The 18,573-nt window shown below is 44.6% G+C and overlaps 1 protein-coding gene and 1 long non-coding RNA gene across 3 annotated transcripts; one reads left to right on the top strand and one right to left on the bottom strand.

Moving 5' to 3' along the window:
• Window positions 1–240: 240 nt before the first annotated feature.
• LOC130192897 (uncharacterized) lies at window positions 241–6,916 on the bottom strand. Its single transcript, XR_008831475.1, has 3 exons — window positions 5,481–6,916; window positions 3,153–3,672; window positions 241–2,432 (listed from the first exon to the last, which is right to left on the bottom strand). It is a non-coding gene; the product is annotated as an uncharacterized LOC130192897 (long non-coding RNA).
• On the top strand, window positions 3,562–17,328 carry mapk6 (mitogen-activated protein kinase 6). 2 transcript variants are annotated; one of them, XM_056413088.1, is made up of 8 exons: window positions 3,562–3,649; window positions 8,244–9,112; window positions 9,239–9,556; window positions 13,413–13,557; window positions 13,964–14,128; window positions 14,272–14,467; window positions 14,737–14,854; window positions 14,978–17,328. In XM_056413088.1, the coding sequence occupies exons 2-8, from the start codon at window positions 8,876–8,878 to the stop codon at window positions 16,055–16,057; spliced, it is 2,259 nt and encodes a 752-aa protein (XP_056269063.1). In that variant the 5' UTR covers window positions 3,562–3,649; window positions 8,244–8,875; the 3' UTR covers window positions 16,058–17,328. The 2 variants fall into 2 exon arrangements, with proteins under 2 accessions (XP_056269063.1, XP_056269064.1); XM_056413089.1 differs by lacking the exon at window positions 3,562–3,649 and adding an exon at window positions 7,339–7,424.
• The last annotated feature ends 1,245 nt before the right edge of the window (window positions 17,329–18,573 follow it).

The raw sequence follows: 18,573 nt of genomic DNA, 5'->3' as shown, positions 1-18,573 counted from the left end.
ATACTGCGGCTGTTGGAGACCCGAAAGAGAGAGCGCCGAGAAGTTAAATGGAAATTTGCCTGGGAGGAGAGATAACAGGAATGTTATGCAATTTTTGAAATCAAGTCACAGGTCCTCCAGATGGAAACAGTGTCATGACCTTGACTTGAATTTATATAAACTCAGGCCCATGCACACAAATGTTCTCTATTTCACAAGAAAGAACACACCAATGTTTATGGGCCAACACATGCCATTCACTGACACAGCACACATGTAGATCATTAATGCAGGAGAATGCACAAAACAGAGACAACCGTAAAAGCTATGAAATAAGTTCACAGAGCAGAGCGCTGACAATGACACAGATCCTTGGTGTTATTTTATAACTAAATATTATGAGTAATAAGACCTTTTAGACGGTAGTGTGAGAGGACAGAGGTGCTGCTGCCACATAACCACACATCTAGATAGTAGACATTATACACAGCATTTTAAATAGCAACTGTTATCTATTAATCGGTCAGAGTTTTATGGTCTCTTTCAGACATTGAGCGTCCTCAGACTTTCCATCACGACTAACAAATCACCACAACTTCTGACTTTGACCTTGTTTTTCATCTTTATGGTTTTACTGGAAAAAAAAAGAAAAAGTTTCCACTCAAGTGAGTCATCAAACGTTTGGAAGTGAATTACCATGGGACCGTAGACATGTCTTTGTTGAAATTAACCTTGGTCTATTGTAGGCTGTCTGCAGGTTTTATTTCAATCCTTTTTAAACTCCTAATAAAATCAATTGAAGTTACTCTTGTGTATTGGTCATACCTGTCAGAGATGCTAGATGGGATGGAGTTTTTTTTGCCACAATGCATAAGTCTGCTGCATTTAAAGAATAGTGAGTCAGAGGCACCGAAGATTATACCTGCAGATGTTTAAATGTGTGAGGGCAAGCTTGACTGGATTTATTAAGGCTCCATCTAAATTTACACCAGATTAATTATGGGAAACAGGGCAGGTGACTTTGATAACATATGTGTTATCGGAACCGTGAGCACCTACAGGTGAAAGGTTTTCGTGTTAGTCTTGTTAAGAAACCTCCAGACTTCAAAGCTTCTGATCCTCTTACATCACCACCAAACACCCACTTTTATCTCTTACCCCACACAAACAGATTTAATCACATCCAACACACAACGCACAATACCCACAATGTCCCTGCCAGATCACAAAGTCATTTCAGAAATTCCCGACATTTTTTGTCGTATTCGTCTGAGGTCGAGGAGGCATATAGAGCATGCCTCATACACACACACACACAAATAAACAGGGCCTTGGAAACCTGAGGATGCTCAATCGCAGTTTGTGAGAGGACATCGTTTGTTTTTTATTTTTTATTTTTGGGCCAAAATACTGAACACATTTTGGTGAATTCTTTGTCTGGCACTGCAAAGTTGGTCATTTTGCTGACTCGCAGGAACCAAAGGCGGAGTGCCGGCCGTCTGGAGATGGTCTCGGTCCTCAAGGGGCTGCTGAAGGCCTGAATGAGAATGCTATTAAATGAAATGCTTCAAAATCTGCCAAAACATTGAATTCTGATCTACTTGTTTGCCGTACGAAGAGGCTTTTTGAACATGACCTTTCCCAATGATGATTCAGGAGAAAGAAAACAGCTGCTGTTGTAAAGTGGTCTTTGCTTATGTTCAATAGTCATCTATTGAACTCTGTGCTGCTTTGAACTCTGTGCTGCTGGCCTTATCTCAGATCTGAGACAAAGCCATCAACCTGTACTATCACCCTGGAAAGAGGAAAAAAAGGGTCAATCCCAGGCCAGACGGGGGCACTATTGTGCGTTACGTAATCATGTCCCACTAACACTATGCCCCCGGAGTAAATAATTCAAACAGCAGAATGAGATTCAATCAGGACCGGATTGTGATGGAGGGGTGTGTGTAGATTATTTGACCTCTAACCTTGTCTTTACCTTGGAGCAGCGTTGTGTGGACATTCTCGGTGCTGACGCAGAAAGAGAGAAAAATCCTGAACTGAAAGCCGTGAAATGGGACAGCCAGTTCTCTCCGAGTTAATGGATATGCGGAGGAGGCTTTCTCTAAAGCAGACCATACAGGTTTGGAAATTAAGAAATCATCCATGAGTAGGGCAATAGAAATTAACTATCTGAGCATTGAACTTATCACCTATCACCATACAAAAGGTTGGCATTATGTAAACCTTGCCCCTTGCACTGGAGACACAATCACAGTGGGGAATGTGTACCAAACGCTTTCTCTGTGGCCTCTTTCACAACGCTGTGAAATACCTGAGTTGCGTGGTATCTGACATGAGCACAGTGTGTGTGGATAACACAGCGCCGGTGAGGGTCAAACGGCCACTGAAGTCATGAGTGCAAGAACTCATGCCCGCTCTCGATCCGTTCTGCACCTCGTCTTCAGGACCTGTGAGACAGCCAAAATAAGAGGAAAAGCAAAACACATGCAAACCACGGAAAACCCTTAGCTTCGTCCTCATTTCCTCACACATCCACTCAGATATTTTGAGAACACACAGCTGGTCTATGCAGTCTGGTTTAAATATCAAACAGACACACTTCCTTCCACAGTCCACGCTTGCCAGTCTGTTAAGACACCCGCAAGCTGCCATATGACAAGCAGATCAAGACGGAAGGAGGGAGTGCTTGCCAGCAGGACCAGTCTCGCAGGCCGAGAGTGGCAGACACCATGTGATGTTGTCAGTAAAGAAATGTAAATGATTTGTGAAGCAACCATCGTTTTGCAGAGGAGAGGTCATCACTGACTCTACCCTGGTATTACGTTTTGTGGATTCACAATTTCATAAGCCCCCACTGATAGTGATCATTACAGCAAGCAATTAAACACGCTTAGCTTCAGAAGATAAACTGCAAACACAAAAAAGTGCCTTCTGGCGCAGACATATATCGCAGGCTCTGTTATTTGCAAAACGGGAGGCGTAACGTGACAATGATCCACATGAGCATGTATTTTTCATTTCATTCAAATGTGTTTTGGAGGCTTTTCCTGATCCGAAGAAACACAGAACATTCGCAACCCCATCAGGAACGTGTAATCCTTTGATTTAAGCTGACTGATTTTTAAAAATCATGAATAACCCAAGAACTCGATTTGCAAAGGTCTCACCTAGAAAGAGGAATACATTTCAGTGCAGGCCACAACAGATTTGTTTAGTTTCTGCTTAGTCTGGAACAAAACATGAAGACATGACATTTAGGAGAAGATCTGAAAAAAAGAAAAAATGGGAAAGAGAAAAGAGTAAGAAAGTAGGACTAAACGAGAGAGACACAGAGAGAGACAGGTGGTGGCAACGGACTTTCATAGTGGAAAATCTGACACTGACAGGCCAAGCCATACACAGAGCAGTCTCCTCCTCTCTCCAGTCTGGCCTATATTAACTCCCCATGGAGCTCCACCTCACAACCAGAGGCACATGGAGTAGAATAACACATCGACAAAAGCTCTGACAAATGAGTCACATACACAGGGAGGCACTGGACTGCTCTCTCCACCTGTCGGCTGATCAAACTAACCGTGTTGGAAATACAGTTTAAACTCTTCTGGATGGGCTGTTAACTTCTGTACCATGTTGCTCAGGTCGTCTCAGGAGAATGTCAACTCTGGTAAGTGGCACGAAGATTTCCCACTAAATAAAGGACAACAAAGAGAACAGGTGAATCATAAAGAACAGGTGACGAGGTGTCGTGTTATAGTGAGCGAGAGGATAGTTATGCAGGAGTTGGGCTTCTACACTCAGATGCTGCGGTGAAACTGTGTGAGGGAGTAAAAGTCATACCACCAGTAGATTAATGTAGACGGCAACTTTGTTTGTCGCACATTTGATGCTTAACAAACAAGTTTGCAACAGTGCAGTGTTTGTTTTGTCTAACGGTATGGAGGCCCCACAGTGACTGAACCCTTGCCTATGTCATCCCAACTAAATTACACAGTTAAAGACATCAACTGTGTCATGATGTAATAAGGGGAGTCGTGCAACAGACTTTGCACTGACTGTATACACATAACAGAGGAAACTTTTACCTGTCTTCTCTAAAACAATCAGAAAGTGAAGGAATTATTGTTTGACCCCAACAGCTATAGGGTGAGATGCTGCTTTACCCTTACTCTGCTCGTTCATACCACAGAAGGCAAAGAGCACTCATACGGACAAGCAAGTGTCAACAACTTACCTAAAAATCTGATGTGTAATCATTAATGTAACTTCAATCAGAAGCAATGTAACCAGGGGCCCGGAGGCCAGTGAGAGGGAATCATATTAGCAAGAAATATGGTCTGATGAAAGAAAAATGAACACTGTCTCACTTAGTTTCTGACTTGTGCAATGAAAAATGTCTGCTCTGAAGTGCTTTTGAGCAAAGACATTGCATTAACTTGACCTCTGACCTCCCAGTAGATGAGGGGGATAAGAAAATGTGATAAAAAATGTATAATTTTAGCAGGATTTACAAAATATTCATTGTAAACCTGAAAAGATAGAAACTCTTCAAGTATATATGCAACCTTTATTTTTAAGAACTTAAAAACTCAGAGTAGCCTACCTTATATATATATATATATATATATATATATAAACTCCGGAAAGGGCCCATGGGAGTGTCATGTCTGCAATTTTTGTGGGGGGCCCCGGATATCCTTCGATTCCGACAGTTTATAGATTGGTTCAATCAAAAAGAGTTTGACTTTACTCTGTTTCATTCAGTATATCTGAAAGACTGAATTTTAGGGTCATAGTGACATTTTATGCTCATTTGGACACTATCACATGAGATAAAGATCAACTAGTTCAGTGTCAAATATACCATTCAATGGAAACATATAATAATAAAATATATTAATCTAATAATAGAGATGTCAATAGTTATTTCTTGTATTTTTAATTTGCTCGTTCACACTCTCGCTCAATGGAGACCCTTTCGATTCCCTTTCATTTGACTCAAGGGGGGACTGACTGCCAGCCCCCCCCCCCTAAAATAGGCCTAACGACGCCCCTGTATAAACTCATGTAACCCCCGGCCCATGTAGCTTTGTACAATATACGATGGGCGGGGTCCTGGGTTGTGTTTAACAGAGGGACGGTGCAGCCAACTGTTTCATAATGCACGCCACAGCATATTTATTCACAAAGCTAAACAAAACTAAACACCAATCCTCATACAACAAAAACCCACAAAATGTATATAACTCGCTCTCTCTTCCTAAGAACCTCTACAATACCACAAATACAACCACCACAACAAATATAATAAATATCACAAATAAAACAAATAACACAAATGTACTCACACCACACCCTAGCACACACACAACAACCACACCCCCGTTGCAGGCCCAAGTCGTTGCTGGAGATCGTAGTGGCCTTAAACGGTCGTGACCGTTTCACTTGTCCACACAAGCCTAAACAAAAGGGGCAGTGAAATGTCTGTGAGTACTCACGATGTGTTGGGAAAGGGAAGTGAATAGCGGGAAGGATTGTCTGACGGAATAAGAAACAGCAGGTCTGTAGCAGCAGCCTCGGGAACCAGCTCAGCTTCCTTGGTTGTCGTCTCCTGACTCACAGGAGCTCCAATGTGGCTCATCCGGCTTTCCAGATGTAGATCCTACAGGCATAACTATTGGTCAACCCTTTGACGTCCCACCATGACTTTGACGCAGCTCAACAGCTGTTGCTGTCACCTATTTCACCACCATACCTCCGTTTAGGCCACGCCCCTCTAACTGATAGTGAAGCTGGATTGGCGGTTGGTCTCCCACACCAGAAAACAATGACCACCGATCACCAACTCAATTAGAAATTTAAATAAGCAAGACAAATTAGAAAACTCAAATATTATCATATATATACACCTTATTATGATTATTAGTAGTAACTTTATCAAAATATATTATCAGGGCTACAGTCACTATCAGCTAAAAATACAATAGTATGAATATCGCATCCTCTCTCAACATGTCTCTCTCCATATCCGACTGTTAACCAAAACAAGTCGCTCTCCGAGTCTGTCGCATCCCGCTCAGTCCGCATGCAGTTTCTGTTCTCCATCGCAGAGCCCATCCCGGCCTGTGAGAGGCATCTGCATTCTCGGGCACATGGGCTCCCACATGGTCTGCCTGCGGATGCTGATGCTGCGGCTGTGATGCTCTTGCCTGCACGCCCAGATCCAGACCGTCTGCCATTCGCAGCATCCACAGTGAGAGAGGAGCAGACGCGGTAGAATATAGGACACGAAGCGCAGTCTGAATGAGGGATCTGAACAGAGAGAATCAGCACCTTCCTTTATCTCTTGACTCAGTTGTGCTCGGGATGGTTAAACCTCGTGGAGATGAGACGTGAGGGCGGACGACCTGACGGAGAACCACCTTGCGCTTCTCGGTGCAAGGTGGACTTTTTTAATCCGCAAACCGCAGTGAGTGAACCGTGATCCTTCTCACTGACACCATTGATGTATTATGTGCCGTAATCCGAAAACAGCGTTAAACCCACCAAAGGCAAAAACAAGCAGGGAAAACAATTCGCGGATCCCTCCGGGAAACCGGACCGTATTTTAAAGGACTAGAGGCGTCAACTTCTGTAAAACGCAGGGATGATTTGGGATGTGTCATCTCTGGACAGTAAAATAAGATACAGAAGAATTTTCTTCATCTTATCATTGACAGCGTGTTCATATTTGAAGGAGAGGTAAACAGCAAGCGTCTTATTTCTGTTTCTAGGATCATGCAGTTAGGCCTATACACTATGGTAGCCTATATGTTTTTACATCAGTGGATGAACTTTGTTTTCAATGTGCTATGATGATATGCTACATAGAGACGATTATGGCATTCTTGCTGACTACAGAATATTAATGGCATCTATGATGTTATCATTTCATCCTTAAACCTGTAAATACTTAGTTGGATTTTGAATCCGCCGCTGTCAGGTGAGCTCATACAAACACATGTTGTTCATGACTCCTGCTGCATTCAAGTACTGCTCGAAACTTCATTGTGTAATGTTCTGTTACTGACAGTCAACAATACCTAATATACTACGATAGCTTAGACCGCCACGAATTTGATCTGCTACTTACTATGCGCTGTAATTTTCTTACTGTGTTTCGTATAATAAAAAATATCGGACAACAATAATGTATTGTACAGCAAAAATATAAATTCAACTATAAGATAATAATAATAGCGGAGATAGAGAATAATTCTCACGGTAGTTGAGGTATGTCCGACTGTCACTGAAGGCAGCGCCGTGACGTCACGCTCCATTTCATAGCTCTGCCCAGCCTCAATGGCGATTGCTACAGATCGGCAGAGCTCGGCAGCGTAGCTCGGTCAAATCTCGGCTGTGTTTGATTAAACACACCGAGTCTAATGCTACGAATACGGACTGTGAGTAATTCTTGTATGTCGGTTGTTGTCACTATTACTGACCGTAGATGTAATTTCCCTGTCGGTTTGGGGTTCATTTTTAACTGTTTGACCGAGGTCGGCTTTGTGCTGCTTAGCGCGAGTAGAGCTAACGCTATATCGACCACGTAGTCAGAAGCCTCCGCCAACAACGACTCCTTTGTTCGCTATATCCGCGGGTATCTCTCTAACGTCACTTTTAAATGTTAATAAAAGAACCAGGGTTAGTTGCAACCTTAGGCTGTTTCATAATACGCTTCACGTGTGTGCTACCGGGTGGGCATGTTATGCGATATATTGGGACCAAGTGGACGTCTCTAGCTTCTCCGCTCGCCGTTATGCTTGACTTTTTCCGACAGCCATTCACAGACACCGGTAATCACATTTTAACATGTAAAGCTCAGAATAAAGGACGTTTCCCCCCTATAATGTGTGAGATGTAAACACCCTCACAGGTGTTGATCCGGGCTAAGCCTCTGTATTAACTCTCTTTATTTTATCGATACCCAAAAACCGGACTAGCCAGCGCCTGGACCGGGCGGGGGAGGTTTAGTTTCCGTTAATGACACCACGTTTGTCCTTAAGCTGGCGAAGAGTCGGTTTGTTGTTTTGACTGCTGATCTTGTAAAATCCCCAACATATTTAGTCACAGTTAGGGTTTGACTACATGTTTCTGCAACGGAAGGTTATTTGGTGGACAGGTACTATTGTAAAACTATGGACTTGTAACGCCTCTATTCTGGCACTACATTGAGTTTTCTCCTAACCTTTTTATTTCTTCTGTTTTTCTCTTGTCTTTAGGTTATGCCGAAGTAAAATGGAGGATAGTTTTGATTGCGACTGTGGCGAGCTTGAGCCACCTGATCATTGAGAGTGAAACATTACTCTGAAAACTTAAAGGCCAGACTCATTTCAGTTCGATAGATCAGGTGACTTAACTTGAATTACAGACGGATACATAATTATTAACAAAGAAGAAGAAAATACATGAAGCTGCTCAGGACCAGTCAAACACTGAAAGTATCTGCACTGTAAGGATGCAACAACATGCTTTTATAGTTTACTATAGTCTCAGTGCTTTTTAATTGGCCTTAAAGACCATTCCACAGCAGCCTAGAATCATTTGTGTTTTAAAACAATTAAATTCAAGATATCTGAACATCCAGGATTGGAGGAGAAATTAAATGAACAATTGTCTCCCCTTACTCGAGATAGAACCAAAGTTTAACCACACATCAGTTCCCCAAAGCCGACAGTGACAGATAGACGGGGACTCTAGTCATCGATACTGGGGTCAGTTAGCACAGACGCTAAGGCAGTGGAGGGATTGTTGGATAAAATCTTCTGTTGGTGTTACATTTGGACTTGAAACAAGCCAAAGACCATACATTCAGAGAAAGCAAAAGCTTGGTGTAAAGCTGAAAACGGTCATCATGGCAGAAAAGTTTGAGTCGCTGATGAATATCCACGGCTTTGACCTGGGTTCTCGCTACATGGACTTGAAGCCTCTGGGCTACGGTGGGAACGGCCTGGTGTTCTCAGCAGTTGACACGGACTGTGACAAGCGTGTAGCTGTGAAGAAAATTATCTTGACGGACCCCCAGAGTGTGAAGCATGCCCTGCGAGAAATCAAGATTATTCGACGCCTTGACCACGACAACATTGTCAAGGTAAGTTGCCGAGGGTTTGCTCTAAAAAAACCTGACAATTTATCTGATTTTCTGAGGTTGTAAAGGTGTTTATGTCCACTGTGAAAACTGACTTTCAACAAGACGCATCTTCTTTTTGATCACTAGGTGTTGGAGACATTGGGCCCAAACGGTCGCAGGTTAACAGAGGATGTGGTGTCCCTGACGGAGGTCAACTCGGTCTACATTGTGCAGGAGTACATGGACACAGACCTGTGTCAGCTGCTTGAGAGAGGCCTTCTGTCTGAAGATCATGCCCGGCTCTTCATGTACCAGCTCCTCAGGGGCCTCAAGTACATCCACTCTGCCAATGTGCTGCACCGTGACCTCAAGCCTGCCAACCTGTTTGTTAACACAGAAGACCTGGTAGTGAAGATCGGGGACTTTGGGCTGGCCCGCATCATGGACCCACACTATTCTCATAAGGTATGGCCAGTCTCTGGATAACTGTCAGTCAGTCTTGTGTTTGAGGAGAGAATGTGCATTTTATAGGATTTCGTGATGAATTTTAAGAAGAGCAGATATAGCAACGGTTTGCAAAATTTCTTCCTAAAGATGAGTGCTTTGTTGCAATGATATTGGCGCTGTTGCCCAGTAATGTGGTTCCCCCGCAAGGCGACAGAGTTTCACAGCAGGAAGTTAACAAGACTGGATATTGTTCCTTGCGGTAGCGCCTATATTTCCCTCCTCGAAGTGAGGTTTTGGAAAATGCAGACATGAGAACTTTTTAGGTGAATAAAGTTTAAAGTGGAAAAGGGGCTTTATTACAAGTGTAAATATACAAATGTACTGGATGTACATATTGTGATGCTCTTCCTACACCCTGCATTTTGTTGGTGGGGCAGGGCACTGGTAGCAGTAAAGTAGATAGTGTTGTTATGGATCATCCTGTATTGCCCTTTTGTGTTTGTCACCTTATAAAAGGATGCATACATTCTAGTCAACGGTCATATAGGTGGTGTGAGGAAGTCTAGGTTCTAAGTCTCTTGCTTTCTGTAGCTGTTGGATTTCTTTTGGAGCTCAGAGGCAGTCGGCTACTCGCATGTGCCTCAGATTTGTCACCGGAGGGTCTGAAGTGGGCTCCGGCTGGCACAGCCTCATTCATATCCTTTACACAGATTTCATCACTCTGAGACAAACTTACACACACTTGTTTACCAGAACTGCTAATTTCCAGCACACCCCTGTTTTTGTAGTCTAGTCACATTTTCGGATCCAATTTCTATATTTTCACATGAGTCATATCTTGGGTGGAGACGATTGCTCTGTCTGCAAGAGGAAGGCGAGGGCTCGTAGTTTACGGGAAGGAGTGAGTTTCTCACACGCGTACTGTAAGTCACTTTAGCCATCCACGCAACATTACTGCCCTTCTCCCGTACAGCAGAGTTTGCCATGTGGGCTGTTTTCCCTCTATATAAGCAGTTTTTCCCTGAGGCGAAACATGCAGGCAAGTGTGTATCGAAAAGCTGCTTGACCGGCGTTGACTTTCTTGTGTTTGACGATTGTCTGTCGTCGCTCTGCGGCAGACTGCTGCTGCTCAGTTTGTCAAGAGTACAAATGCTGTCGTCTCGTTTCTCAAACGGTGTTCCTGTGTTTCGTCTGTCTCTGCTATGATGACAATGGTGGTCGGGGGAGGAAGAACAGAAATCTCGACCTCTAGTCATATGATTGAGGGCATGTCTGGTGTTTCAGATGAAAATTAGGCTGGTTTGAAAATAAAATAATCAATCAAGCCCAAAGGACACTGTGGTGCCCGGTAGAGGCGTTGGTTTCAGTGTTGGCTGGAAAACACACTGGAAGCAAATTTTCTTTTACAGCCACCCTCTACTTCTAGTAGACTGGGTGAGTCGGGCAGCTGGGTGGCCTAGTGCATGTTATTTGAATAACGTTGTTTCTAAATAAAGAAGGGCTCTTTGCCAGTGAGCTTTGTGTCGTATCAGTAAAGGGTTGTATGGGTTAATGCACTAGTGCTCTACGTCCCTTTTCTCCCACTTTTCTATTTAATTAAACTGTTCTAGTTTGGGTTTATACAAAATTGTAGCTCCTCATGATTCCCGTGAATGGTTCTGTTTTAAGTATGCTGTACAAGAGAACCGGTTTTTGTGATCTTGTTTTGAGAAATCCGGCTGTTTCTTATGTGAACCTTCAGTCCAGCCCTTGTGGTGGCCCAGAATCAAGAATGGCAAGAATTCACATCATCCAACCCGGATTCTCCTCCTTTTCCCAGCCAGAACTCTGTCCTGTTGTGGGAGCCTTTCTCAAGGCCTTATTTGAAGCGGCTTCCCAGTTGTAGCTGTTTTTTTAACAATAGAAAAAATTAACACTGTGGATATAACACTCAGCCATTTAGTTTTAGCATTGGTTGTGTTCAAGCAAGATGTTATTGTTTTCCCAAGGTTAACTAAGGTTTTTTTACTCCTCGGGATAGTGTCACACATAATGTGTTTCTTCAGTGGTATAACATCAGCTCAGTGGGGCAACATGTGGTTTTAGAGGGGAAATCCAGCCTAGTTCTGACATGTTGCATCAGAATGTCTATTAGATCTGTAAAAAGATAATAACGGACACTTTTAGGAATGTTATCAGAAGGGGGTGGAAGGTTCAGAGGTCTTTTATTCCACACAAACATCCAACAAAACCACAACTGCATGTACACGGACACATTTGACTTGTGCCTGCCTGGCACCAGACTTCACAGGATCAAACTGGAAAAATGCTGGGGAGTCGACGAATGGCTTGATTGTCTGAGACGGGGTTTCACTTATTTTTCCAAGCTTAACATTATCCTGCAGATTCTTGCAACTAATGGTTGTTTTATCATGGAACCATAAGTAGCAAGAATTCTGATCAGATCGGACATACTGACCTAATTAATTGCAGTACAACCTCCATATCGCCATCTTTTTATCGTGGTTTTCCTGTAAAATGATTCACGTGTGGTTGGGTTAAGACTAAAATACCTTCAGTACCAGCAAGGAAATATATCGTGAGGCTTCAATCACTGGCTTCTTTGACGCAGCACAGCTTCATCCTGCAGTTGGAGTCTGGGCTGGTGATCTCACCGACTCTTCACAAACCGTGTTTGCTGGCATCTGGTCGGACCGGCTAAAAGGTTGCTGTGATAAACTGCAGCCAAGACACCAAGGGAGCCTTTTGAGTCCCTGAATGTCAGCCTGGTCTGATCTAGATCAGACGGGCAAGTTATTCACCAACTGTTGCCAGAGGTGTTGAGATGACGGATGCATTAATTCCTGTTTCGCAGTCGTCGTGGTCCGTGGCTCCCTGAGAGGTCAGTGGAAGTAGGGGGCGAGCTGGAGTGCACTTTAATGCCCTCAGCTGGTGAGCAAACTCATCTGGCCTATTTTTTAGTTCAGAGTCCATCTTACACAAAATTGTCCTCATGCAATGACCCAACACTTTCAAGATAACCTAATCTAAAGTTGTTGCAATGCTCTACTAAACTGGTTGCAGATATTTCTCCACTGCGACCACATTCAAGCATGTCCGACAATGTGTTGGCCGTTTCTCAGAGTGAATGCTGCACTGCTTTGGAAGTCTCAGTCTCCGGTGTGACCTGCCATGTAATTCCTGTCTACCTCCTCATAAGCTTCATTGTTAAAGCCACTGCTAGACTCTGACACATTAGCTGCTGAACCAAAAAAAAGGAGTTACACATCGTCTACACGGCGAGTCATTTATAGCTCCATCAAAACAGGAGTGGTGTGACGTAAAGTATTTGCGGCTAACTTAAGGCAGGAACTAAAACCTGGCTCGGTGGTGGGACGACCATTTTGGTCTCATCGACTACCACTGCATGTGTGGGGGGGGGGCAGTGAGGGTGTTGTTTTACCTCCTCCCATCCCCCAATGTCCCAGCATGCGTGCACAAAGGTCAGTTTCCTTTGTGTTCAGTGGCCTGAGTGCAGATTGGTGTCAGTGGCGAGTGTGGCAGCAGAGGATTACCCGGCGCTCTGACTGCTGACTGCACACGTCTCATCTCCCCCTTCTCATCTGTCTTTTCTCTCTGGGGTCTTTGTCTCCATGCTGTGTTGCGTAGTGACGAGCACGGAGCCGGTTCGCCAAGGAGACTGCACGAGGGGTCGTCAAGTTTAGTACGGACCAGCAGGCCTGTTTTGTTCTGGGACTCGTGCTAGCAGCAGTGTTGTGTGGCACGGGGAAGTCATGTGAACCGGTGGTTTTTGTGAAACAATATGGTTGCGTGATATGCTTTCTTGTCATTTTGTGTTTAGTCCCACTAAAATGCCTTTCCTCTTCTAACACAGGGCCATCTCTCTGAAGGTCTCGTCACCAAGTGGTACAGGTCTCCTCGCCTGCTGCTGTCTCCTAACAACTACACCAAAGCCATCGACATGTGGGCCACTGGCTGCATCTTTGCGGAGATGCTCACAGGGAAAACCCTCTTTGCAGGTAAATGTTGACTTTGTTTCTTATCTCTGACTCACTGCACCACCTCCTTACAAACCTACCAGCAAGTAGTCTTTAAACCAGACTGGTTGACTGAGGTAAATGTGGAGCACCGGTCTGAGCCAGTTGATCATCCTGCTCGTTAATGTCTCCGTTCAGAACAGACAAGAGATTGGCCCAAAGTCCGTCTGCTTTTAATATCCCTATTGCTCTCTCCTGCATATCCAGCTGGAGATGTGAAACTGCCGGTTCTTGTCAAATTGCCTCGAGCTGAACACAAGACAAATACGGTCCTCATGATTGGCTGCGCTCAGTCTCACCCAGAATAAACTCACTTAGTCATGCCGTTGTTCAATGTTGTGTAACCCTTCAAAGAAAGTGCCTAATGTTTGTCTGCCTGGTGGTTCAGGAGCCCACGAATTGGAGCAGATGCAGCTGATCCTGGAGTCCATCCCCGTACTGCGTGAGGAAGACCGACAGGAGCTCCACAGCGTCATCCCCGTCTTCATCCGCAATGACATGTCCGAGCCTCACACACCGCTGGCCAAGCTGCTGCCTGACGTCAGTCCTCAGGGTAAGCACCACTTACTTCATCATTCGCATTTGCTCACATGCTCGACATGTTGTCGTAATCACAGACCAAAGGTAGGGCGGTCCGGTTCTTGTCTCTCGTAATTCACATCTTACTTTATAATCGCATGTCCTTCCTTTCTGCAGCCCTGGATTTCCTGGAGAAGATCCTGACCTTTAACCCCATGGATCGGCTCACTGCGGAGGAGGCCCTGGCCCACCCCTATATGGCTGACTACTCGTTCCCCCTCGACGAACCTGTTTCTCTGCACCCGTTTCACATTGAGGACGAAGTAGATGATATCCTGCTCATGGACCAGAGCCACAGTCACACCTGGGACAGGTATGCTCGCTCTCTGATGGCCTCACAAACACCTGCTCTCTGTGACCAGGCTCACAAATGCAAATTCCAGGGGCTGACATGTTGAGCTTAGTTTCTGTGGAGAATATTATTTTGTGCTAACTAAGCAGTAAATGTATGAATAATCAGGTTACGTGACCAGAAAATAACCCAGTGTGTTTTTGCATAGTTAGACAAACAAGATGACTCAAAGAAAGCTCCATTACAAGGACCGTTTGGTGACTGAAGTTTCTCTGTGACGCTCTTATCAGGTATCATGAGAGCCAGCTGTCGGAGGCAGACTGGCACTTGCACAGCACCCACGACCCAGATGAAGGTCAGGTTGACCCGAGGGCTCTCTCTGATGTTACAGATGAGGAGGAGGTTCAGGTTCGTCTGCTTACTTTATACACTTTAAGAATACATTGAAACGGCTGAAAATAATTTCCAGTGTTGCAGTTTTTTCTAACCTTTTGCTGGGTGTGATGAGGCTAACTTCTGGCTCCGTTTCAGGTGGATCCTCGTAAATATGCTGATGGGGATCGGGAGAAGTTCTTGGATGAGCCGTCCTTCGACTACTCCACTCTGTTCCAGCCAGAGCGATCCTGGCAGGAAGACCACCATGAGAACAAGTACTGTGACCTGCAGTGTAGCCACACCTGTAACTACAAGGCTGTGTCGCCCTCTTACCTGGACAACCTCATCTGGAGGGACAGTGAAGTCAACCACTACTACGAGCCCAAGCTCATCATCGACCTCTCCAACTGGAAGGAGCAGCAGAGCAAGGAGAAGGGCAAGGCCAAGAGCAAGTGCGAGATGAACGGCCTGGTGAAGGCCCAGATTGCGCTGCAGGAGGCCGAGAAGACCCGAGAAGACCTTCTCCCGGTGGAGAAGGACAGCGAGCAGGAGAAACACCAGACGGACAAGCCTCAAAGCCAGCAGAACCAAGGCTTTGACTTTGACTCCTTCATCGCCAGCACCATCAAACTGAGCCTGCAGCCAGAGCCCTGTCAGGAGGTGGCCCTCCTCAATGAGGTCGGCCTCCTGAACGAGCTCAACGCTTCCGTTTCCCACCTGGAGGCTCCCCGCTCGGGCTCCATGTCGAAGTTCATACGTCAGGAGAAGGAGGAGAAGTGCCTGGTAAACTTCGCCCAGTTAGGCGGAGGAGGGTTGTGTGTCAGCGGCGGGGACGAGGCCTGGCCCGCTCACCCCTGGGAGAGCTTCGGCTCCGGGGAGCGAGTCGGGGAGAACGGCTGCTTGATAGATGAAGCGTGCTGGGACATTCGCAAAGAGGACCAGAAGGAGAGCACGTACACCAGCTACCTGGACCGCCTGTTCAGCCGGAAGGAAGAGACTGTGGCCAGCTTGGAGACGGAGCCCTCGGAGGTGAGGGAGCTGGACGCGAGCTTTCTCGGAAGGAACACAGAGATAGTCCTTAATGTTCAGCTGGACTCTCTGGCTCTGCCGGGCTTTGACGGCACCGATGACTTGCCTCTAAAATCCATTCAGGCGTCCCTCACCCCCTGCGCTGTCAAATGCTCCCCACAGTTTGCCCACAAAACATACAGCAGCATCTTCAAGCATCTTAATTAAAGAAAAATATATCCTCCGACACAGTGCAACATCGAGGCAGTTTTATTTTTTATTTTATCTTTCTTTTTTAATAATGCTTTATATTATTGAACTTGAATCATTTCATACTTTTTTTTTTTTTTAATTATGGTTACTTTGTTTAGTTTTTTCAAGGAGTTGAGAGGGTTGATTTATTATATTTAAAGAGTTTAGGTCATCACTCTGAGCCTCGGTCACCAGGCCTTCATGGGTTAATGTCTACGTCCTCATTGCTAAACTGGCATGTCACTTGCACACTTAAGTACTGTAGAAGATTTGAAAGCAGGAGAAAAGTAACTCGAAGAAAGATGGCTTGTAGGAGACGAGTTCTGAGGAGGGTCGGCTGTTAGGGTGTGACGAGGAAAGATGCTAGACACTCACGCTGCCTTTCCTGGGTGGGATGCAAAGAAGAAAAGAAAGGTGATTGGATGTCTTTTCGTTTGACTTTATGACATTTTTCCCTGAAGAAAGCTTCCAAAATAACCCTTTCATACTGTAAATCTGACACATGATGCCAGCAGCAACCATTATCGTAGGCGTTGATGTGAATGTGTTATCTACCTCAAGGTAACAGCCGCGAGAGACACTCGAAGCCGCACTAGTGCTTTACACACATGACCATCCGGGTCGCGTAGATGAAATCGGTCTCACTTTAGCATTTAAACATAGTGAGGTGTTTCAGTAATCATTATTTATTTCTAGCAGATATGCGATATTTATTTCATCAAAATGTGTTATTTCAATGTGATTATTGAAGATAAGTTGGACGGACTTCCATTTTCATTTCGGCACTATATGGGCGTGTCAGTGTTTTTGATTTTATGGTAGGATGCACATTCATCTGTTGTGTTCTAAACGAAGTTGAGGCTTTCCATTTTTCCACCAATATTATCCAAATGGATATCACTCTTTGTTCATTTTGTTGTTTTTATTTATAGGTGCGTTCTGTCTTTAAAGGAAAAACTGCTTTATGGTTTAAAGAAGCGCCTAAAAGTCTTAATTTTTTATCTAAATGTATTGTTAAAGAAGAATGCGTGCATGGAGGCAAGAGGAAGGTACCTTAAAAGTCAAGTTAATGGTGAGTATAAAGTGTCAGTTTTAATTGTATGTTTTTTTTTCCTATGTACTTTTTCCAGGCAAGCATGATAAATTAGGTTACGGTGTAGCATGTAGAACACTTATGGACTTTTTTTGTAATCATTGGTTCCCCTGTTCTACAAAATATCTAAAAATAAAATGACTGGCAAAGTTTAGTTTCTGTCTCCTTTTTGACCAGGGACGTCTCTGACCTCATGCACTCAGTTAAGTCTTAAGTGGTGTTTTTGTAACTTTAATTGTCTGACCGCACAGCCGCGAGAGCCTCGGTGCAGGAGAGGAGATGCCGATGCTGACGCCTCGACTCCATTTTAATGTCAAAGTAGGCAGACTAAATTACACGGAGCGCTTTGAAGCACCAGCTAAATGTAGCTCTGACTCAGTCCGCCATGTTTCTGAGCTGTCTCCGTGGAGCAGACCCCCCCCCCGCTCCTGGGCAAAGCACCGCAGAGAAACCAGCAGGATTACGTGGCAACGTGTTTATTTACTAGTGGCTCAACCGTATGATGCCATGTTAATGTCCCATCGCAGGCCGCCTGACTCTGTTCTTTCACAAGTCGATCCGTCTATAGGGGGAGAGATGGATCAGGTGATGTGGTGACACTGCCTGATAGTTTTAGGATCAGATGATGGTGAGAAATAAAAATAAAAATTAAAGGTGCATTTTTAGTGTATTTATTCACTCAAAGCGTACAACCTCTGGAGTTGAGCTGAATAGTTTTTTTTCAAACTGGTGGTTATGGACATGTCAAAGCGGACGGCACAAAGATTAATTCCAAGTCGTTAACATTCTCAATTATAAGTAAAAGGTGCTGCATTCAAATAAAAACTTCATGAGCAACACTTAAGTAGAAATATGCTATACTGTATTTTTATATTAAAGATGAATTGGTTTATTGTTCCTCAAAGGGAAAATGTAACCACCTGTCCACGAGAGCCAAACGGGTTGAATCGGTTTATAATGGGAGTAACTGAGCAGACGCTGGTTGTTTAAACGACGAGCGAGGGAACGCTGTGGGACACGGAGCTGGTTGTCTAATCGGCTACAGCTGGGCTCGGGTTCTTCACTGCTGCGGAAAAATGAGGCCAGCTCTGTAGTTTTGTGGCTATTGGTAACAATAGAATCCTCTGAAGAGATTAAACCCCGCTGGAGAACTCTGATGGAAGTTAAGGTTCCCGATGTCTGCCAAGCGACGGAACAAGAGGAGCGCCTTGAGAATAAATGTCGGTCAAAATGTCGCCTACAACTATCACCTTTAAAAAAATAATACAAAAAACTCCCACCACCTCCCATGTCCCCAATAAGCATGCCTCATCAGCATGTGCGGTCTGGTTTAATTGTCAGCTGTTCTGCTCAGATGTCAACACTGGCATAACATCACCAGGCGTCCTCATTACTGCCA

Source organism: Pseudoliparis swirei, chromosome 4, assembly GCF_029220125.1.
Source record: "Pseudoliparis swirei isolate HS2019 ecotype Mariana Trench chromosome 4, NWPU_hadal_v1, whole genome shotgun sequence".
NCBI classification, from domain to species: domain Eukaryota; kingdom Metazoa; phylum Chordata; class Actinopteri; order Perciformes; family Liparidae; genus Pseudoliparis; species Pseudoliparis swirei.
This window is presented reverse-complemented; position numbering and strand designations above follow the sequence as displayed.

What these genes read in the sequence shown, in the direction of transcription:
- mapk6 (XM_056413088.1), top strand. Translation starts at nt 8,876, where the DNA reads ATGGCAGAAAAGTTTGAGTCGCTGATGAATATCCACGGCTTTGACCTG. An exon ending in ACCACGACAACATTGTCAAG is followed by an intron (nt 9,113 to 9,238) that starts GTAAGTTGCCGA and finishes TTTGATCACTAG; the next exon opens with GTGTTGGAGACATTGGGCCC. An exon ending in CACAGTCACACCTGGGACAG is followed by an intron (nt 14,468 to 14,736) that starts GTATGCTCGCTC and finishes CGCTCTTATCAG; the next exon opens with GTATCATGAGAGCCAGCTGT.